This window comes from Vipera ursinii (assembly GCF_947247035.1).
Source record: "Vipera ursinii genome assembly, chromosome: 1".
Taxonomy (NCBI): domain Eukaryota; kingdom Metazoa; phylum Chordata; class Lepidosauria; order Squamata; family Viperidae; genus Vipera; species Vipera ursinii.
In genome coordinates this window covers 129,399,310-129,415,288 of record NC_139512.1, presented here as the reverse complement: position 1 = coordinate 129,415,288, position 15,979 = coordinate 129,399,310, and the positions used below count along the sequence as shown (strand labels likewise).

Genomic DNA, 15,979 nt, shown 5'->3' with positions numbered 1-15,979 from the left:
CAGCTTCTGCCCACCTAGCAGTTCGAAAGCACGTAAAAAAAAAATGCAAGTAGAAAAATAGGGACCGCTACGGTGGGAAGGTAACAGCGTTCCGTGCGCCTTTGGCGTCTAGTCATGCCGGCCACATGACCACGGAGACGTCCTCGGACAAGCGCTGGCTCTTCGGCTATGAAACGGAGATGAGCACCGGCCCCTAGAGTTGGAAACGACTAGCACGCATGTGCGGGGGAACCTTTACCTTTACCTTTATCTATAATAATAGATATATCTATAATAATAGATATAATAATCATATTCTAACTAAAAATTATCCATAATATAAAATTAACCAAATTCATAATGTGCTTTAACTCCCCTTTAACATAAATATATACAAAGTACTAACACTGAAATTATTAACAATATCCCTCTAAAATCTACTCATAAGCTAAATGGAACTTTTTAGTCCCATATTTATTCTGAATATAATCTATCGCAAAGAATGCTGCTTTGATTAGTTTGTTTTCTCCTTGTCTTTGTTTGATGTTTTATCTCTTGTTTTCTGACAGTTCACCTGTAGTACTGTGGACCTTCTTGACTGTATAGCTGCAGAGTATAATCTCACTCCTCCTGAGGTGAATTTGTGCCATATTAGCTATTCCAATTATAGCCTGGAAACCACAGAAGGATTCTGTGCTACTTCCCAGCCAAACTGTAACTTTCCAGAGGTATTTGCTTTGTGCTGTAATGTAGGTCTAATTTGTTTTGGGTAAAAATGACATAACACGTTGCTGGGGTCTTCATTACTGTGTTGGTTTTTCTGTCAGCCTTTATCAATACGGTATACTAAAATGGCATCAACTGCTCTGTAGAATCCTTCATTGAAACTGGGCTTGGGTTTTTATACTTTTGTCTGCCGCTCAACTCTTAATCCCTCTGTATATGTTCCATACAATGAAAACACGAAATCTTCTTCAGACTGAGGAGTGAATAATCTTATTTCAGAATGTTCCCGCATGTAATCAGTCTTTGCCTTGTAAAATTAGGACACCGCAGGGAAAGCATTAGTGTAGCTCCCTTCCGAATTTACTGCTTTCTGTGCAATGAACCGGGAGCTTTGCTAAGGGGTAGAACACACACCCTTTTATATAAAATGAAATGCATTCATAATGCAAGATTATTGAGCATGAGATTATTGAGTAACATTCAAGAATACGATCAATTGCTAGGCAGCCCCTTTCCGGATCCCACAACCTAAAGCAGTATGCCTTTCCAATTGCACCATGTAGAGATTTCTCTATGTATCTCTGCCTGCTGAAATTGTAATTGGGGATAGGGGGAGCAGCTCACCAAGGGAGGGGAGATTCAGCAAGGCCTCTGTAGACTCTCTCCTAGGAGTACAAAGATTGCAGCTCTCCAAACACTTACTTGGACATTAGTCCCATCAAAAAGAATAAGGGTATGCATGCAAAGTTATGTATGGAATTGCAGTATAAATGTGCCCAACTTAAAAAGACTCCAGTCTATTCCGTGCTTGTGAAGGTATTTTAGGGACCTATGTAGGTTCCGCACAATCCTGGAAAAATTTACCGAAGGAACTGCAGAGCGGTTGCTTTGAAGCACGGAGGGCAAAACTGTAGCACGGTTGCATCTTTTCTGGGGACTGTAGGTTGGCCATCTGCAACTGCTGTATAGTCCCAGCAGAAGTCATAGTTGCTTCAAGGAGCTTCATGGAGGTGCCACATTTGCGTCTACAGGCAATCCAAAGCAACTTTTGCTTTCAAATCCCAACTCCCTGCTTGTAAGGAGCTGCAGACACAGTTGTGTTACTGCATGCTGCAAAGGACCCAGTATACATGCATGTATAAAAATAGACAAACACATGCCTATGTGTACTGATACACGTACACATCACACAGAGCTGGAGGGTAAGCTTTTAAAACAGATGCCTCTTTTCCGACAGTGAAGAATGTATCTGAAATTTCTTTATATCACTGGGAATTTTGGCTAATACTGCATATTATCAGAGAGCAGTTTGGCCTGGAAAAAAAAGATTAAATAAACCTCTAAACTCATTACTTCCCCCACCCACCACCCACCGGGGCCTAAAATGTGTTTGTGTTCTATTTGTCTGTGTGGTCATTTGCAGTTGTAAGATGCTCATTAGTTTTAGAAATCATTTCAAAAACAATCTTAAGTGTCAGTTCCTCCATTACCAATGGAAAAAAGAAAAAGGCTCTGAATTCTGTGTACCATCAGCACCGTTTGTCACCTGTCCGAGTGAATATGCCGAAAGTGGATGCCTTGTCAGTTGTTTATAGAATGGGGTATATGGGGCAGGTGGGGAGAATGAGGTCCACGATCACTGAGTTGTCAGGGAAGCATCTTACAAGTCCGGTGAACTCCCATTTTTGGTCAAAGGTTGCACAGACCTCCTGGAAACTTTGTTAGCTTGTGCTGGCCTCAGGATGGAGACCCTTGAAACTGAGGAGTCTTAATCTTACTATTCCTTTTTAGCCATGTTTTGTAAATCTGCTAAATTGACTTTTACTTTACTGAAATTCTTTTCTTTTCCCCTTGTTCTTGTTTTCATTCCCCTCCTCTTCCCCCCCACCCCACTCCCAGTACTTTACCTACAGTGTTTTACTGACCCTCCTGGCTTGTTCCGTGTTCCTTCAGATCAGCTGCATTGGGAAACTCATTTTGATGTTGATTATTGAATTTATATATGTCCTCATTGTGGAAGTGCCAGGCCTTACCCTCTTCGATAATGCAGATCTTCTGGTTACAGCCAATGCCATGTAGGTAAACCCAAAGAGTCCATGGGGGATGGGGGGTGGGGGGAGGGAAAGGTGTGGCCATGGTTGGTGGTGTGAAATTTTCCTGAACAACCATGTGAATTGATATATTTTAATCTGGACTGAACCCCACCCCATTTGACACCTATGACTTAACACTTTCCATTTTTAAAAACAAAATGTGGATAAAAATCCACACATATTAGAAAATTATTATATATATTTTTCTAACGTATGAAGAAGTGTTGCCAACTGAAATGGAATAGTCCAGAACCAGGTTTACCACTTCATATGCCAAATTGGTGGCATTATCCAATATATTTCAGCAATATCTCAGCCCAACCCACTTCACAGGGTTGTTTGGTGGAAAATAGTAGGAGAAAGGGTATGTTGGATATGTTTGCTGCCTTGAGTTATTTGTAAAAAAACACACAAAAAACAATGCAACAATAAATACAAATGTATCTCCAAGTTCTCACAGGCCGGTAAGGAAGATGCACAAAATAATAGTCAGTCTGGAACTAAATCTTGATTTGCCTCACGCCATGCTGAAAATCTCCAGGATATTGGGGCAGCCTTAGCCTGCCGTTTTCACCTGAGGAGCAGAGTCAAAGGAAGGGAGCATGGAAAGTATACAGGGAAATCCTAAACATCCTAGCATCAAGAGTGGCACAACTGCAGCTAGCTCTAGGGGAGTGGTGTTCCCATTGGCCTAGCAAGAAGTGGACACTGTGGTAACCTGGCTCCTTGTGTTTTGGATGGTGTGGCTATCATAGGCTTGGGGAGCTGCTGGGAAAGCTGTGCAGTAAGGCTTGGCTAAGGGAAGGACTCTGTACTGCTGTATGGATTGCAGGCAGTTGGTTGTTAGAGGTGTATCATCCAGCAACTTTCCTGCAGTAGCTATAGGCTACATGACCCAATGGGAATGTAATCAGTGTCGTTATGTGGACATGTATCAAGAAATCTGTGAAGAGATATATATGATGTAACAGATGCAGAACAGGAAAAGTTATTATTCTCTAGTCTTAAATCCCCGCCAGAAATTCCTTTCCCATACTGTATATGATATTGGAAAAGGGACCTCCCCCTACTCCCCCCCCCTCTTGGGACTTGAAGTGCCTGCAGGAGTCAAGGTGTTGCAATATAAATTTATTGTGAAAAATAAGGGCCACTCCTTCAATTCTTCTCTCAGTGAAGTGATGAAAGATTGGTGCATGGGATAGCTTCCAGCACTTACTTACAAAAGGCTTGTTTTCCCATTTGAGGATTAATTTCTTCCCATTTAATTTTAAGCAGTGTGACAAGGCTGGTGGTAGCTTGGTGCTCAGCCAGTGATATTTACTTCAATAAGAAGGAAGGAAGGAAGGAAGGAAGGAAGGAAGGAAGGAAGGAAGGAAGGAAGGAAGGAAGGAAGGAAGGAAGGAAGGAAGGAAGGATTCTCAACTTAAGCTCCAAAAGATGAACTATTGATGGTTAAGTGGTTGCTTGCATTTCTATTGCTCCTTATAATATCGGCAGGAAGTTATTTAGAGTGAGGCTGATTAGTTGGATCTATCTCACTCCACTCTCAAGCCAGCTTTGAGTAGGCAGGACTGGGTCTCAGCATTTTGCCCAAGGTCACCGTATAGGAAGGCCTGTTTCCATAAATCTCACTTGGACCAGCCAAAGTTTCCAATACCAGGCAAGCAAGAGAATTTAGCATTGATACTAGAGGTGGAAAATCTAATTCTGTGGGCGAATCTGGGCTTGCAGGATTTCGTGATTGCAAAGATGCCTTCTAAATGCGCAGTTCTTGGGAATAAGTGTCAGAATCCATTTATATCAGTCCTGACAATAAGCCTCTTTTGACATAGAGGGCCTTACTTTGAAATAGCACACACACTGTATTGTGTTGCCTGGATGTGCTAATGACTCATTAATTTGACTAGTGACTCATTAGAGCTGGCTTCTCTGCTGTGCAGAATTTTGATTCCTTTGGTGATTAGCTACCCCGCTATTATCATATTATTTAGCCCAGTAATGTTCTATTATTTTCATAATGCTCTTAAAATACTCTGAATAGCCATTTTGATTGAACTCTGTAAGTGAGTAATGCATCCCAAAAAAATAAAATAAATAAAAACTGTCTCAGCCTGAATCACAGAAGGGAGTGGTGGTTTTTTTTTCATATTTTTAATTGCTTTGGTGAGATAATCTACCTGAACATGATTTTTCTCTTCCTATAAGAGAAAATTAAAAGCAAATTAGAAGCAGTCGTTTGAAGGAGTAATCTGAAAACAAACCATCTTTTAAGACATTTTATAGTGCCAGGAATTTTGATCAGGCTAAATTAGAGCACTTTGAAGCAATTACTTGCATCAGCTCACAATCAAGATGTCAGGAATAAGGGTGAAGTAAATAAGCCCATCTTTTCCAATAAATAAATGTGGGAGCTGCAGTTTTGGTACTTATTAACTTACTTTTCTTCTGAAAGCTCTTTTAATAGCTAGGACCTACTACTTAGCATACTATTTATGGCTGGTGGGAAACTTTTAGGAAAGCCAAACGTAGCTTAGGTGCACCTGCTTCCAGATCCAGGGCATATTCTATTCTACCTTCAATTATAGAAGCTCACTAGGTCATTTTGGGCTAATCATTCCCTCCCCTCACAGAGATTTGAGCTCATTCTGGGGGGAAAATGATACTATTACCCTTACACAGGATTATGGTTATGTGGAAAATACGGAGTTGAATTGAATTAATACGGATTCGGATCCACCAAACTACAGTAATACCTTGGTACTCAACTGCTTTGAAACTCATCAGATTTGGTACTCAACGCATTTTGATGTGAAAATTTGGTCCCAGTACTCATTGTTTGTTTGGTACTGCATGTGCAAGCTAGAACTTGTCAGTGTCAGCTGCCTGGTGACTCACTGCATTTTTCCTGGGAAATTTTTTTGGGGTAGTCAACATTTTTGTTATTCATCGTGCCTCCCAGAACCAATTAATGATGAGTACCAAGGTACCACTGTATGGCAATGCTAGCTACATAGAGATGCCACTTTTTCTGTCATACTAATTTACTCAATGTGTAGGCCTGTTTTCCTACACTGAGCAGAGGCTCAGACAAAGTCCCGAATGCCCCCTTCCAATTCTCTGATTTTAAGGTAAGGCTGTAGTTGCAACTTCACAAGAACAACAGAGCACTTGAAGTTCTAACTGGAAAAGCAACAGCAAGATTTAGGCATGGCTATATACAAGGACAGGGACGCGGTGGCTCAGTGGGTTAGGACGTTGAGCTTGTTGATCAGAAGTTTGGCAGTTTGGCGGGTCGAATCCCGAGTGCCGCGTAACAGAGTGAGCGCCTGTTACTCGTCCCAGCTTCTGCTAACCTAGCAGTTCGAAAGCACATAAAAATGCAAGTAGAAAAATAGGGACCACTACGGTGGGAAGATAACAGCGATCCGTGCGCCTTTGGCGTCTAGTCATGCCGGCCACATGACCACGGAGACGTCCTCGGACAAGCGCTGGCTCTTCGGCTTTGAAATGGAGATGAGCACCGGCCCCTAGAGTCGGAAACGACTAGCACACATGTGCAGGGGAACCTTTACCTTTATATACATGGACAGCTTGATGTTAGCTAAATAGAAATACAAGGTACGTTTAACATGAAAAATTAATTTGAGCTGCAAGACTGGAAAATAATGGCATTAATTTGATTGCAAATTTCCCTTGATGGGGCTGACACAGGTATTTGATTCTACTATAACAAAGTCTTAAATCTGTGACAAGATATAAGTAAAATTTCCAGGAAGGTAGAAACCCTGAAATATGAAGAAAATTGTAAGATACTCTTCCATTGAATAAAAATTATAATTGTTAAGATACTCTTCCATTGAATGAAATAATAGGTTGGTAGATATAAAGATTCACATTTTCCAAATAATTCAGTGAAATACTTTGGCCTTAAAATATAATATTTCATAACCAATACATTATGCCTATTTAAGTATAGATATCTTTAGGTTTACTCATCACTGGAATTATTTGCTTCTAAACAACATAGATTTGCGATGTCTTGTCTAACTCTGTAATTTTCCTTCTAATCCTTCCCAGTAAACAGTAAATCCTCACTTCAACCAAAATTAAATCCAAAAGGTACAGAATAAACCTTTTATGTTAACCATACACATAGAACAAATTCTTTGGAAGTGGTTAGGGCTCCCTCTAGTGTCCAAGGTGAAAAACTGAAAGAATGTTATTATGGAGCGTTGCACATTACATCTTTGTACTAAATGTGTGCTGCTTTAATTTATTTGCATATTGAATCGAATGGAACTTTGCATGCTTCTAGAAAAACAAGGTAGGGGAATGTTTCTGAAATTATTTTCAACCTTTTTATTAAATGTGATCGTAAGAAGTGTCACTGTTTTCTTTTGTGTATCAAAAGTGTTGTGTTTGTGTGCATTTATGCTTAAATTGTCCCCTGGGAAGCTGGTGGTGGGTTGTGAACATTTCACTCTGGGTCATTGGCAAACAAGGGGTGTGCGTGTGAAAGTGGGGGGGGCTTAAAAGGGGGCAGTCACGAACGTTTTATGCTGCTGCCTAAATGCATCTCTCCTAGGGATGTTCTGGGGAAATATTTTTCTGCATATTTTTTCTGCAACCTCTAGCAAATTTTCAAACCCCAGCTCTGCCCCAATCCCAGATTAGTTCGTGTTCAGTTCAGTTATTGATAAGTTACCTTGTTAATGGGCAGATAGACAAGACTTCCAAGCTCCTGTATATGATTGTATCCCAGCATTTCATTGGGCTAGAAAGAATAAAAACTGATGTTGCAATTGTCCAATGTTAGACCCAGAATTTATGAGGGGTTCAGACATTATATGATTCGTTGGGGGTGTACTTCCCCCCCCTCCGCAACCAGCCTTATTCAGATTTTTTTCTTTTTTTAAAAAAGGCAGAGGGCAGGATTCCTTATATTTTTAATATTGCATAGGATGTCTTTGTTTCAAGCAGATATTTATTAGGCTGAATTTGCGTATGGCTTTGTGTGGGGTGGGTGGGGCCTGGGAAAGAATGTGATTTTGTTGGGTAAACTGGTTACATTCCAGACATAAGAGATGTGCTATAGTCTTTTATTTGATTTATTAGATGCAAAAGAAGAAGATAGTTTCATTGAAAAAAAGGGAACATGTAGCTCAAAACAATTCTTGTTGTGCTTCGTTTTTAAATTTCTTTTCCACATCACAACAGGCCAGTTTGTGCGTCCCATTCTGCCAATGGGGAGACAAGTTAAGATACAGCAGTTTAGTGAAAGAAGACGTAAAAGGCCTATCTTGACTCAGAACTCAAACTCTTAGCAATGCAAGCAATAGCATAGAAGAGACTTTGTGAAATTGAAAATAAAAGAACAGGTGCTAACGATGATCTCAAAGGTGCTTTTTCAAAAGGCAACTGGATTTTTTTTTTCCTTTGAGGAGGAAGAAGAAAACCTTTCACTTCTCATCCAAGAAGCTTCATCAGCTGAGGTTCATTCACAAGTGAAGAAGAAGCTTGTGATGAAGCAAAACGTTTTCTTTTTCTTCCTCAAGGAAAAAAAAACAGCCCAGTTGCCTTTTTAAAAAAGCACCTTTGGGGCAACTTTGACCTGATGACTGAGAATCTCCACAGACAGTGGCTAATGGTGGATAAAAGAAACGAAAGAGCTCTTTGTTTTGCCTAAAATATGTCCTTTTTGTTCTTTTTAGTGTGTTTTCCAATGAGACTGAGAATGGAATATGGTGAGTTAATGAAGGACGACGTAATTGCATTTTCAACAATTGAGATGTCTTTGGAGATCTCAATTGTTGATTTTCAACAAATAATCTAGAATCGGTGGAAGCTTGTATTGGTGCAGATCTGTGGCAGAAGGAGGGAGGGTGCTCTTGTTGAGTTCACTCTTTTCCTGGATCAGGAGTCCCTGCACTCAGTCATTCAAGTCCTGGTCATCTCACATCTGGGCTACTGCAATGCACTCTACATGGGGCTACCCTTGAAGAGCGTTCGGAAGCTTCAGCTGGTGCAAAGTGTGGCAGCACAGGCATGTTAACCTGCACTGGCTGTTGGGTGCAGTTCAAGGTTTGGGTTATTACCTTTAAAGCCCTGCATGACATGGGGTCATGGTTACGTGAAGAACTGCCTCACCCCACTGGGACTGGCTGACCTCACCCGCACCAGCAAAGGAGGCATGCTGCAGGTCCTGTTGATCAAGGAATTCTAGGGCCTTCTCTCCTGTGGCTCCTGCCCTTTAGACTTGTCTTACCCCCTGAGGTGAGACTGGCTCCTACCCTTCTGTCCTTCCACAGGAGCCTGAAGACCTGCATCTGCCAGATGGCTTGGGGTCCCAATGGGGAGCATCACACTGGAGGTGGTTGATTTAAGAGACAATCACACCTTATCCCCCCCCCCCTCTGTGCATCCTGTCGTGTCCCTCCCCATCTTTTAACTATGTTTTATCTTGATTGGGATTTCTTTCTTTTTTATTCTTTTAACAATATTTATTAGTTAGGATTTTAATGCTGGAAGCCACCCAGAGTTATTTCGTTATGAGATGGGGTGGCAAATAAATTCAATCAATCAATCAATCAATCAAATGCAACAAGGGACATGCAGAACATGGAGAAATTGAACTCTAAACCCTCTGGGAGCATTTCAAGGGGTGAGAAATACCGGAAGATTTGATTTGTCAACATAGAAAGCATGATTACGTTCGTTATGCTCGAGTCAATGTTACATTATAATTTTCAGATTTGTGTATTTTGTTTCCTGTATAGTCCTTCCAATGTGTCCAGGGTTGCTTTGAAGATTGTAACCCCTGTTGTCATCACTGTTTTTGTCTTGGCGGTCTATCTACATGCACAGCAGGTGGAATCCACAGCAAGGCTGGATTTCCTTTGGAAGCTTCAGGTGTGTATGTCTGCAGGTGCATATTTCTGCATGCATGTCTTTAATATTATATTAGAGTACCTTTTTATGATCAGTACATGATTGCTGCTCAAGCTGTCATTTTGTTGGGCTACTTACTGTGCTCATAAATCAGAACTAGAATTGTCCGATCAGAGGAAGCTTATACAGGATTTTTTTTTCATTTCATGATCACAGATATCTTGCTGTAGATGATCTACAGGGGGCTGATAGGCACCATCTTAGTGTAGTGGGCCTATAGTTTATTTAAAAAATATTGACAAGCACATTTCCTAGATTGCTTTCAGAACATTTGCATGGAAAAAGTGTCACCTAAATATTGTAAATTGACTAAATGAAGATTATTGTAATTCGGTGGCAGTTCTTTTCAAAAACTAACCAATTTTACTTGATTAAATTACGTCTCAAGGATAACAATCTTGGAAAAGTTGCTGGTTTTACGAAGGTCGATTTTCTTCTTCATGGAATTCTACTCCTAATGATCACCCTCACCAAACTGAATCAGAACTTAATGAAGCTTCCACCAATATTTGAGTTCAATTTTGAGGACAGAACTAATAATTTCAGTAATAGGTCCTCTAAGTATGCTTAAAATTAGAAGCCGATGAAGTGTAACAGGTGACTCTGTTGTCACTGGTCTATTACATCCCATACATATTTATTTCCAGCCCATTTCCCACATAAATGAAGTTAACTTGCAACCACCTCCTTGTCTCTCTTTCTCTCTTCAGGCTACTGAAGAAAAGGAGGAGATGGAGGAGCTGCAGGCCTACAACAGACGGCTTCTCCATAATATCTTGCCAAAGGACGTAGCAGCCCACTTTCTTGCACAGGAGCGGAGAAATGATGAACTGTATTACCAGTCCTGTGAATGTGTGGCTGTCATGTTTGCTTCCATCAGCAACTTCTCAGAATTCTATGTGGAGTTAGAGGCCAATAATGAAGGGGTGGAGTGCCTGAGGCTCCTCAATGAAATCATTGCTGATTTTGATGAGGTGAGCAAATTCAAGGAGAACAATGGTCTCTGTCATGCTGAGGACCGATCACTATGTAAAATAGCCTGTTCCACACAACATTGCCTTTGACACTTTGGTTGTCTAGGTTCAGGGGTTCTTTAAGTGACAAATATTTTTTTAACTTTCTGCTCTAATAGATATTAATACAGAAATTCAATTGAACCTTCTCTACAGTCGTAAAGAGTTCCCCCCAACTCTTAGAATTCATGGAACTAGTTTTCCTATCCCAGTTGAGTGATTGCATGTCCTGGTCACCTACGTAGTCTTTTGGCCCCTAGTGCCATAGAGTGGGGCAAATAGGAATTGAGTCAAGAGAGCTGAAACATGCATGCACACTTATTTATTTTATTTATTTTAATTCCATTTATATCCCGCCCTTCTCCGAAGACTCAGGGCGGCTTACAAGCTTAGCACTTGCTAGGAAACTTATTCATTATAGCTAGCTTGGATTTTCTTGAATCTTTTTTGTAGCAAAAAAGGAATTACATTATAATGGAATAATCTATGCCATACAATTAAAAGTGCATATAGTGTTAACTCAATTACCTGTGTGTGATAGCAAGCATTGACACGTCATTTGTATTATACTAAACACAGACAGGAATTTGGACACACAGTAATATATTCATATTGTATTATATTACATTGAAACATTATAAAATATTGCCTCCTATACTGTGCTAGAATATTGCATCAGAAGATCTAGAACTTCTTAACCCAAGGACAAATGATTTGTGTCAGTGTTTGAGGGTCTATATCAACTTGCTACAGCCAACTCACCACGGCCAACTCACCACAACTTTCTGCACCCAACTCGCCATGGCCAATTTTATGCGGGACAATTCACCACGCGACAACAGTTACACTAATATTAACAAATAGTCTAATACAGGGGTCCCCAACCTGTGGGCCATGGCCCAGTAGTGGGCTGTGGCCTACTGGCCATCAGGCCGTGGGACAGGCTGGCCAATGCGCACACACAGGCACACACACACACACACACTCTCATGCTAGCACCACAGCTACAGGATACAAAAACAGGACACCGTGCCTCGGGGTGCAAAAACGGGACACCGCTTCATCATGGGGTGTGAAAACAGGCCAGCGCCATGCTGCAGGGCATGAAACAGGCCACTGCTGCACCTCGGGGTACAAAAATGGGATGCCACCATGCCTCAGGGTGCAGAAATGGAACACTGCTGCACCGTGGGGCGCGAAAATGGGCCAACACCATGCTGCAAGATGTGAAAACAGGCCACTGCTGCGCCTCGGGGTGCGAAAACAGGATGCCGCCGCGCCTTGGTATGCAAAAATGGGTGCCACCAGGCTGCAGGGCATAGAAACAGGGCTCTGTGCTGCACAAGAGCAGGGCAGGGCTAGTGAATATCACGCAAGCGCTAGCCCCGTCCCATTTGCATCACGTGTGTGCTTGCAGCTCCGTGTGTGCGTGCGTGTGTGTAAAATGCTTCCCCCTCCCTTTACCTCCGGTCCACCAACTGAGAAAGGTTGGTGACCTCTGGTCTAATAGAATCATTAAAGATAGGATGCCAAAAGAGGGACAAAATAAAATGTGAATGAGAAAAACTAAAATAATTTTTAAAATTATTTTATATAATTAAATTGAATTGTTGAATTGTCCTGCAGTGAGTTTTCCCGTGACGGGTTGTCCCGTGGCGAGTTGGCTGTGGCCAATTGGCCATGGTGAGATGACCATGGCAAGTTGGCTGAGGCAAGTGGTCCCATTCCACAAGGCACAACCAATACTGCTTTCGTGTTTTAATATAGCTGATATAGGAGTTCAGTCTCCTCAGGATCCAAATAGCTGATTTATCTTCTTTTCATATATGAATCATGCTGGATTGTTTTAGCTGCTAATGGGTGTAGTATCCAGGATTGTGTATAGATCATTTACAGAGCATGGATTGATTTATATGTGTCTCCTTTTCCTTCCTTGGATTTGTAGATAATAAGTGAAGACCAATTTCGACAGCTGGAAAAGATCAAAACAATAGGGAGCACATATATGGCTGCTTCGGGTCTTAATGATTCCACCTATGACAAGGTGGGCAAAACGCATATCAAGGCCCTGGCGGACTTTGCAATGAGGCTAATGGATCAAATGAAATACATCAACGAGCATTCGTTCAACAATTTCCAGATGAAAATAGGTAAACATTGCGGTTGTACTTTATGTTCCAGAAATTTACCCTCTCAGTCCACTCTCTACGATTAAAAAAGCAAATGCCATATTTCATATGAAGCTACTGAATGTTTCTTTTGACTGGTATTCAGTTGCAGTGCCATTTATGACTTATATGCAAATTATATAACATGTCCAACTGACAGTGGGAAAATCAAAACACACACCTGCATCACAAAATGTGCTCTGTGGTGTACAGTAGCTACAAGCATAAATCATTCCAGATACAAAAACATACCTAAGAATAAGCATACAATAAGATAAGCAAGTAATTGGTGATCTTTTCAGCTTCCAGAATTCCACACATTCATACACACTAGTATCAACACAAAGCTTCCCAGTCAGTAGGCTTGTAACTGCACCCTGATAGGTCTGCATTTCACTAGGAATGCAAAACTGTGAGCTATCTCATCGTCATCGTTTTTCCATTTCCCCCTTTGTATTATTTCCTTCACACTGATGTCCCAGAGAGAGAAATTTACTGTGTAATATCCAGAGCAGGCATAGTTTGTTCTGACTGTCATTGGGGCACATATTGCAGGCAAAATAAAATAAAATAACGGTTCTACAGTTCAAACATTTCTACAGAATATGTATTCACTCCTGTCACTTGCAGACAGGAACCTCAATTCCCTTGGGGGAATTTGGTAGCTCCAGAAATACCTTGATAGGGTTGTGATTGAGTCCTATCCTTATTGATTCCAATGGAAAAGATTTAAGAAAATTCTTAATGTTTCCACTGAAGTCAGTGGGAGTAGATAGTATTTTGCTTTCCAAATATTTATAATTTTTTATTTGGAAATTTGTGCAAAGAATGGATTGTTTCTTTTCTCTCTCCCTCTTCCCCTGCTTTCTCTTGTCTCCCTTCACTTTCTCTGTATTGGTTCATTTTTTTAAAAAAAAACTTCATTAAAATAATTTTTTAAAAATATTATTTGTGGGAAAATGTGAATCTACAAATTATCTGTTATATTTATATGCCCTCCCACCTCAGAAAAACATGACTCTGGTGTGATATGTAAATTACACTAGTAGTTAACAGCTAAATAAATAAATGTAAGAAGGGTGTGCAGCAAACTGCTTCCTTTCCTTCTTTTAATTATACAAAGTGACTTCTTCAAAGCTTAGTAGAGGTGAGTGAGGCCTGCGGATGAATCTGGTGATTTTATTGTTTCTGCATGTGATTTTCTGATGCTAACTAGTAAGCAGCAATTACTAGTTATTAACTCCTTACTGCTTTGTTTCTAGGGCTCAATATTGGTCCTGTAGTAGCAGGAGTCATAGGTGCACGTAAGCCCCAGTATGATATTTGGGGCAACACTGTGAATGTAGCTAGTCGAATGGACAGTACAGGAGTCCCCGATAAGATTCAGGTGAGTCTTCCTGACACCTTTTTTTTTTAACCTTTCCAAATTCTGCTTGCAGCAGCACTTATATAACTTGTAATAGTGAGAGAGGAGAAGATATTTCAGCATACATTTGATGCAACTGCCTTCCCCTTCTGTACTTTGTACCCTCCTTTTAATAGAGCCAGCATCTGTGTTTAGAGGTTGAATGCTTATGCCTGGCAATTGGATCGTAAGGCTTCTTGAGTATAATGGACTCTCAATCTAGTAGACCTGCCTAGCATTGGTTCTTCAGTCTCTGCTTCCATATGGAAACAGAACATGATTGCAGCAGTTATACGCCTTGTTTAAAACTCGGTTTCCTCTGATGCTTTGGCGAGTGCCAAGGCCTCTGTACTGTGAACACAATCGGAGTGCAAAGATTTCTCTCCAATAATCCCAGATAAACTTTTAATGAGAGGGCTTGAGGGGGCTGAACGCTGATTCTTCTTTTTGAATACTCTCCAGGTCACTACAGACATGTATCAGGTTTTAACCGTCAACAACTACCAACTAGAATGCCGAGGGGTTGTGAAAGTCAAAGGTAAAGGAGAAATGACCACCTACTTCCTAAATGAAGGCCCATCAGCAAGTTAGCGACAGTGGGCAAGGATGCCTCCATTGATTCAAACACAATAGCAAGTTGGAGAAAATTTCACTGTTTCACAGTGAATCTAACCCCAAGGCACAGTTGAGTATTTCATGCGATGCCTTTTTAGTAGGATTGTGTGCAAAGGGAAAAAAAAAAGAAACACAGCTTGGGCTGCCTAGCACACACTTCAGAAGTCACCTAGCACTGCTGCAGACCTTTTTCCGAAGGTGAACGTCAAGTGAATTGACCAAAGATTTATGTTCAGTGGAATGCGGAGATGAAGAGGTGGATTTGAGATCTTCGTTGTGGCTGCTACACAGGACTTAAAACTATTTAAGTATTTATTTGAAGTAACACAGTGTTTTTACTTGGTGGAAGGAAAGTATGATTCATTGCAACAAAAGGAAAACTAAAATGAACAGCATTATTTTGGAAAGGCTGTGCACTCCCATACTATTTCTGGTCTGTGCTGTCAGCTCCTTGAATGTGCCACTGTTCTTATCTTAGCTGTTTGAGTGGGCTTTTAAAATGAAAGTTGTTGCCCACTGTAACTCTTTACAAAGGGCCTTTTTAAATTATGCCATCAGTAATGTTTTTAAATGGAGAAGTTGCCTTGTTACGTACTCTTGCTATCCCCTAACCCTTACACAAATGTGAGGCTTCCTCATTTTAACAAGAGAGGTGTGTTTAAAGGAGGGAGAGTTAAGAATTTTCCATATGTATTTATTAAATGAAAAGACCTTCTAACTCCTGTTGGTGCATTTTGGTTCACAGGTGAAAGACTAGCTGTTAAACCTTCCTGTCGGTCGGGGAGATTTTTCTGATACATGTGGGATTATTGGTTTGGGAGGTTTTGTATTTTGTAATACGGGAGACACTGACACTAACAAACATACCAAAATTCTATATTTTGAAAATTTTATGTATTAAAAATTTCATCCCAGTTGTGCAACAGTGATCAGCTTGTGTATCTGCTGTAATGCAGTACACATAACCTCGGTGTGAAAAGGTAGAAAAAGGAGAGACTCACATGCAGCAGTCTAAGCAAGCACTGAGCATCT

At 40.8% G+C, this 15,979-nt stretch overlaps 1 protein-coding gene across 1 annotated transcript in view; it reads left to right on the top strand.

Annotated features, from left to right (window-relative positions):
• Positions 1-15,979, top strand: part of ADCY5 (adenylate cyclase 5) — a gene marked incomplete at its 5' end in the record, with an annotated part of 252,773 nt that extends 236,794 nt beyond the window's left edge. The window contains 7 exons of the mRNA XM_083377968.1: positions 549-707; positions 2,605-2,780; positions 9,575-9,707; positions 10,457-10,720; positions 12,705-12,909; positions 14,190-14,314; positions 14,795-15,979. Coding sequence (XP_083234094.1) covers positions 549-707; positions 2,605-2,780; positions 9,575-9,707; positions 10,457-10,720; positions 12,705-12,909; positions 14,190-14,314; positions 14,795-14,923 — 1,191 coding nt within the window. The 3' untranslated portion in view covers positions 14,924-15,979. The remainder of the gene's footprint in view (positions 1-548; positions 708-2,604; positions 2,781-9,574; positions 9,708-10,456; positions 10,721-12,704; positions 12,910-14,189; positions 14,315-14,794) is intronic.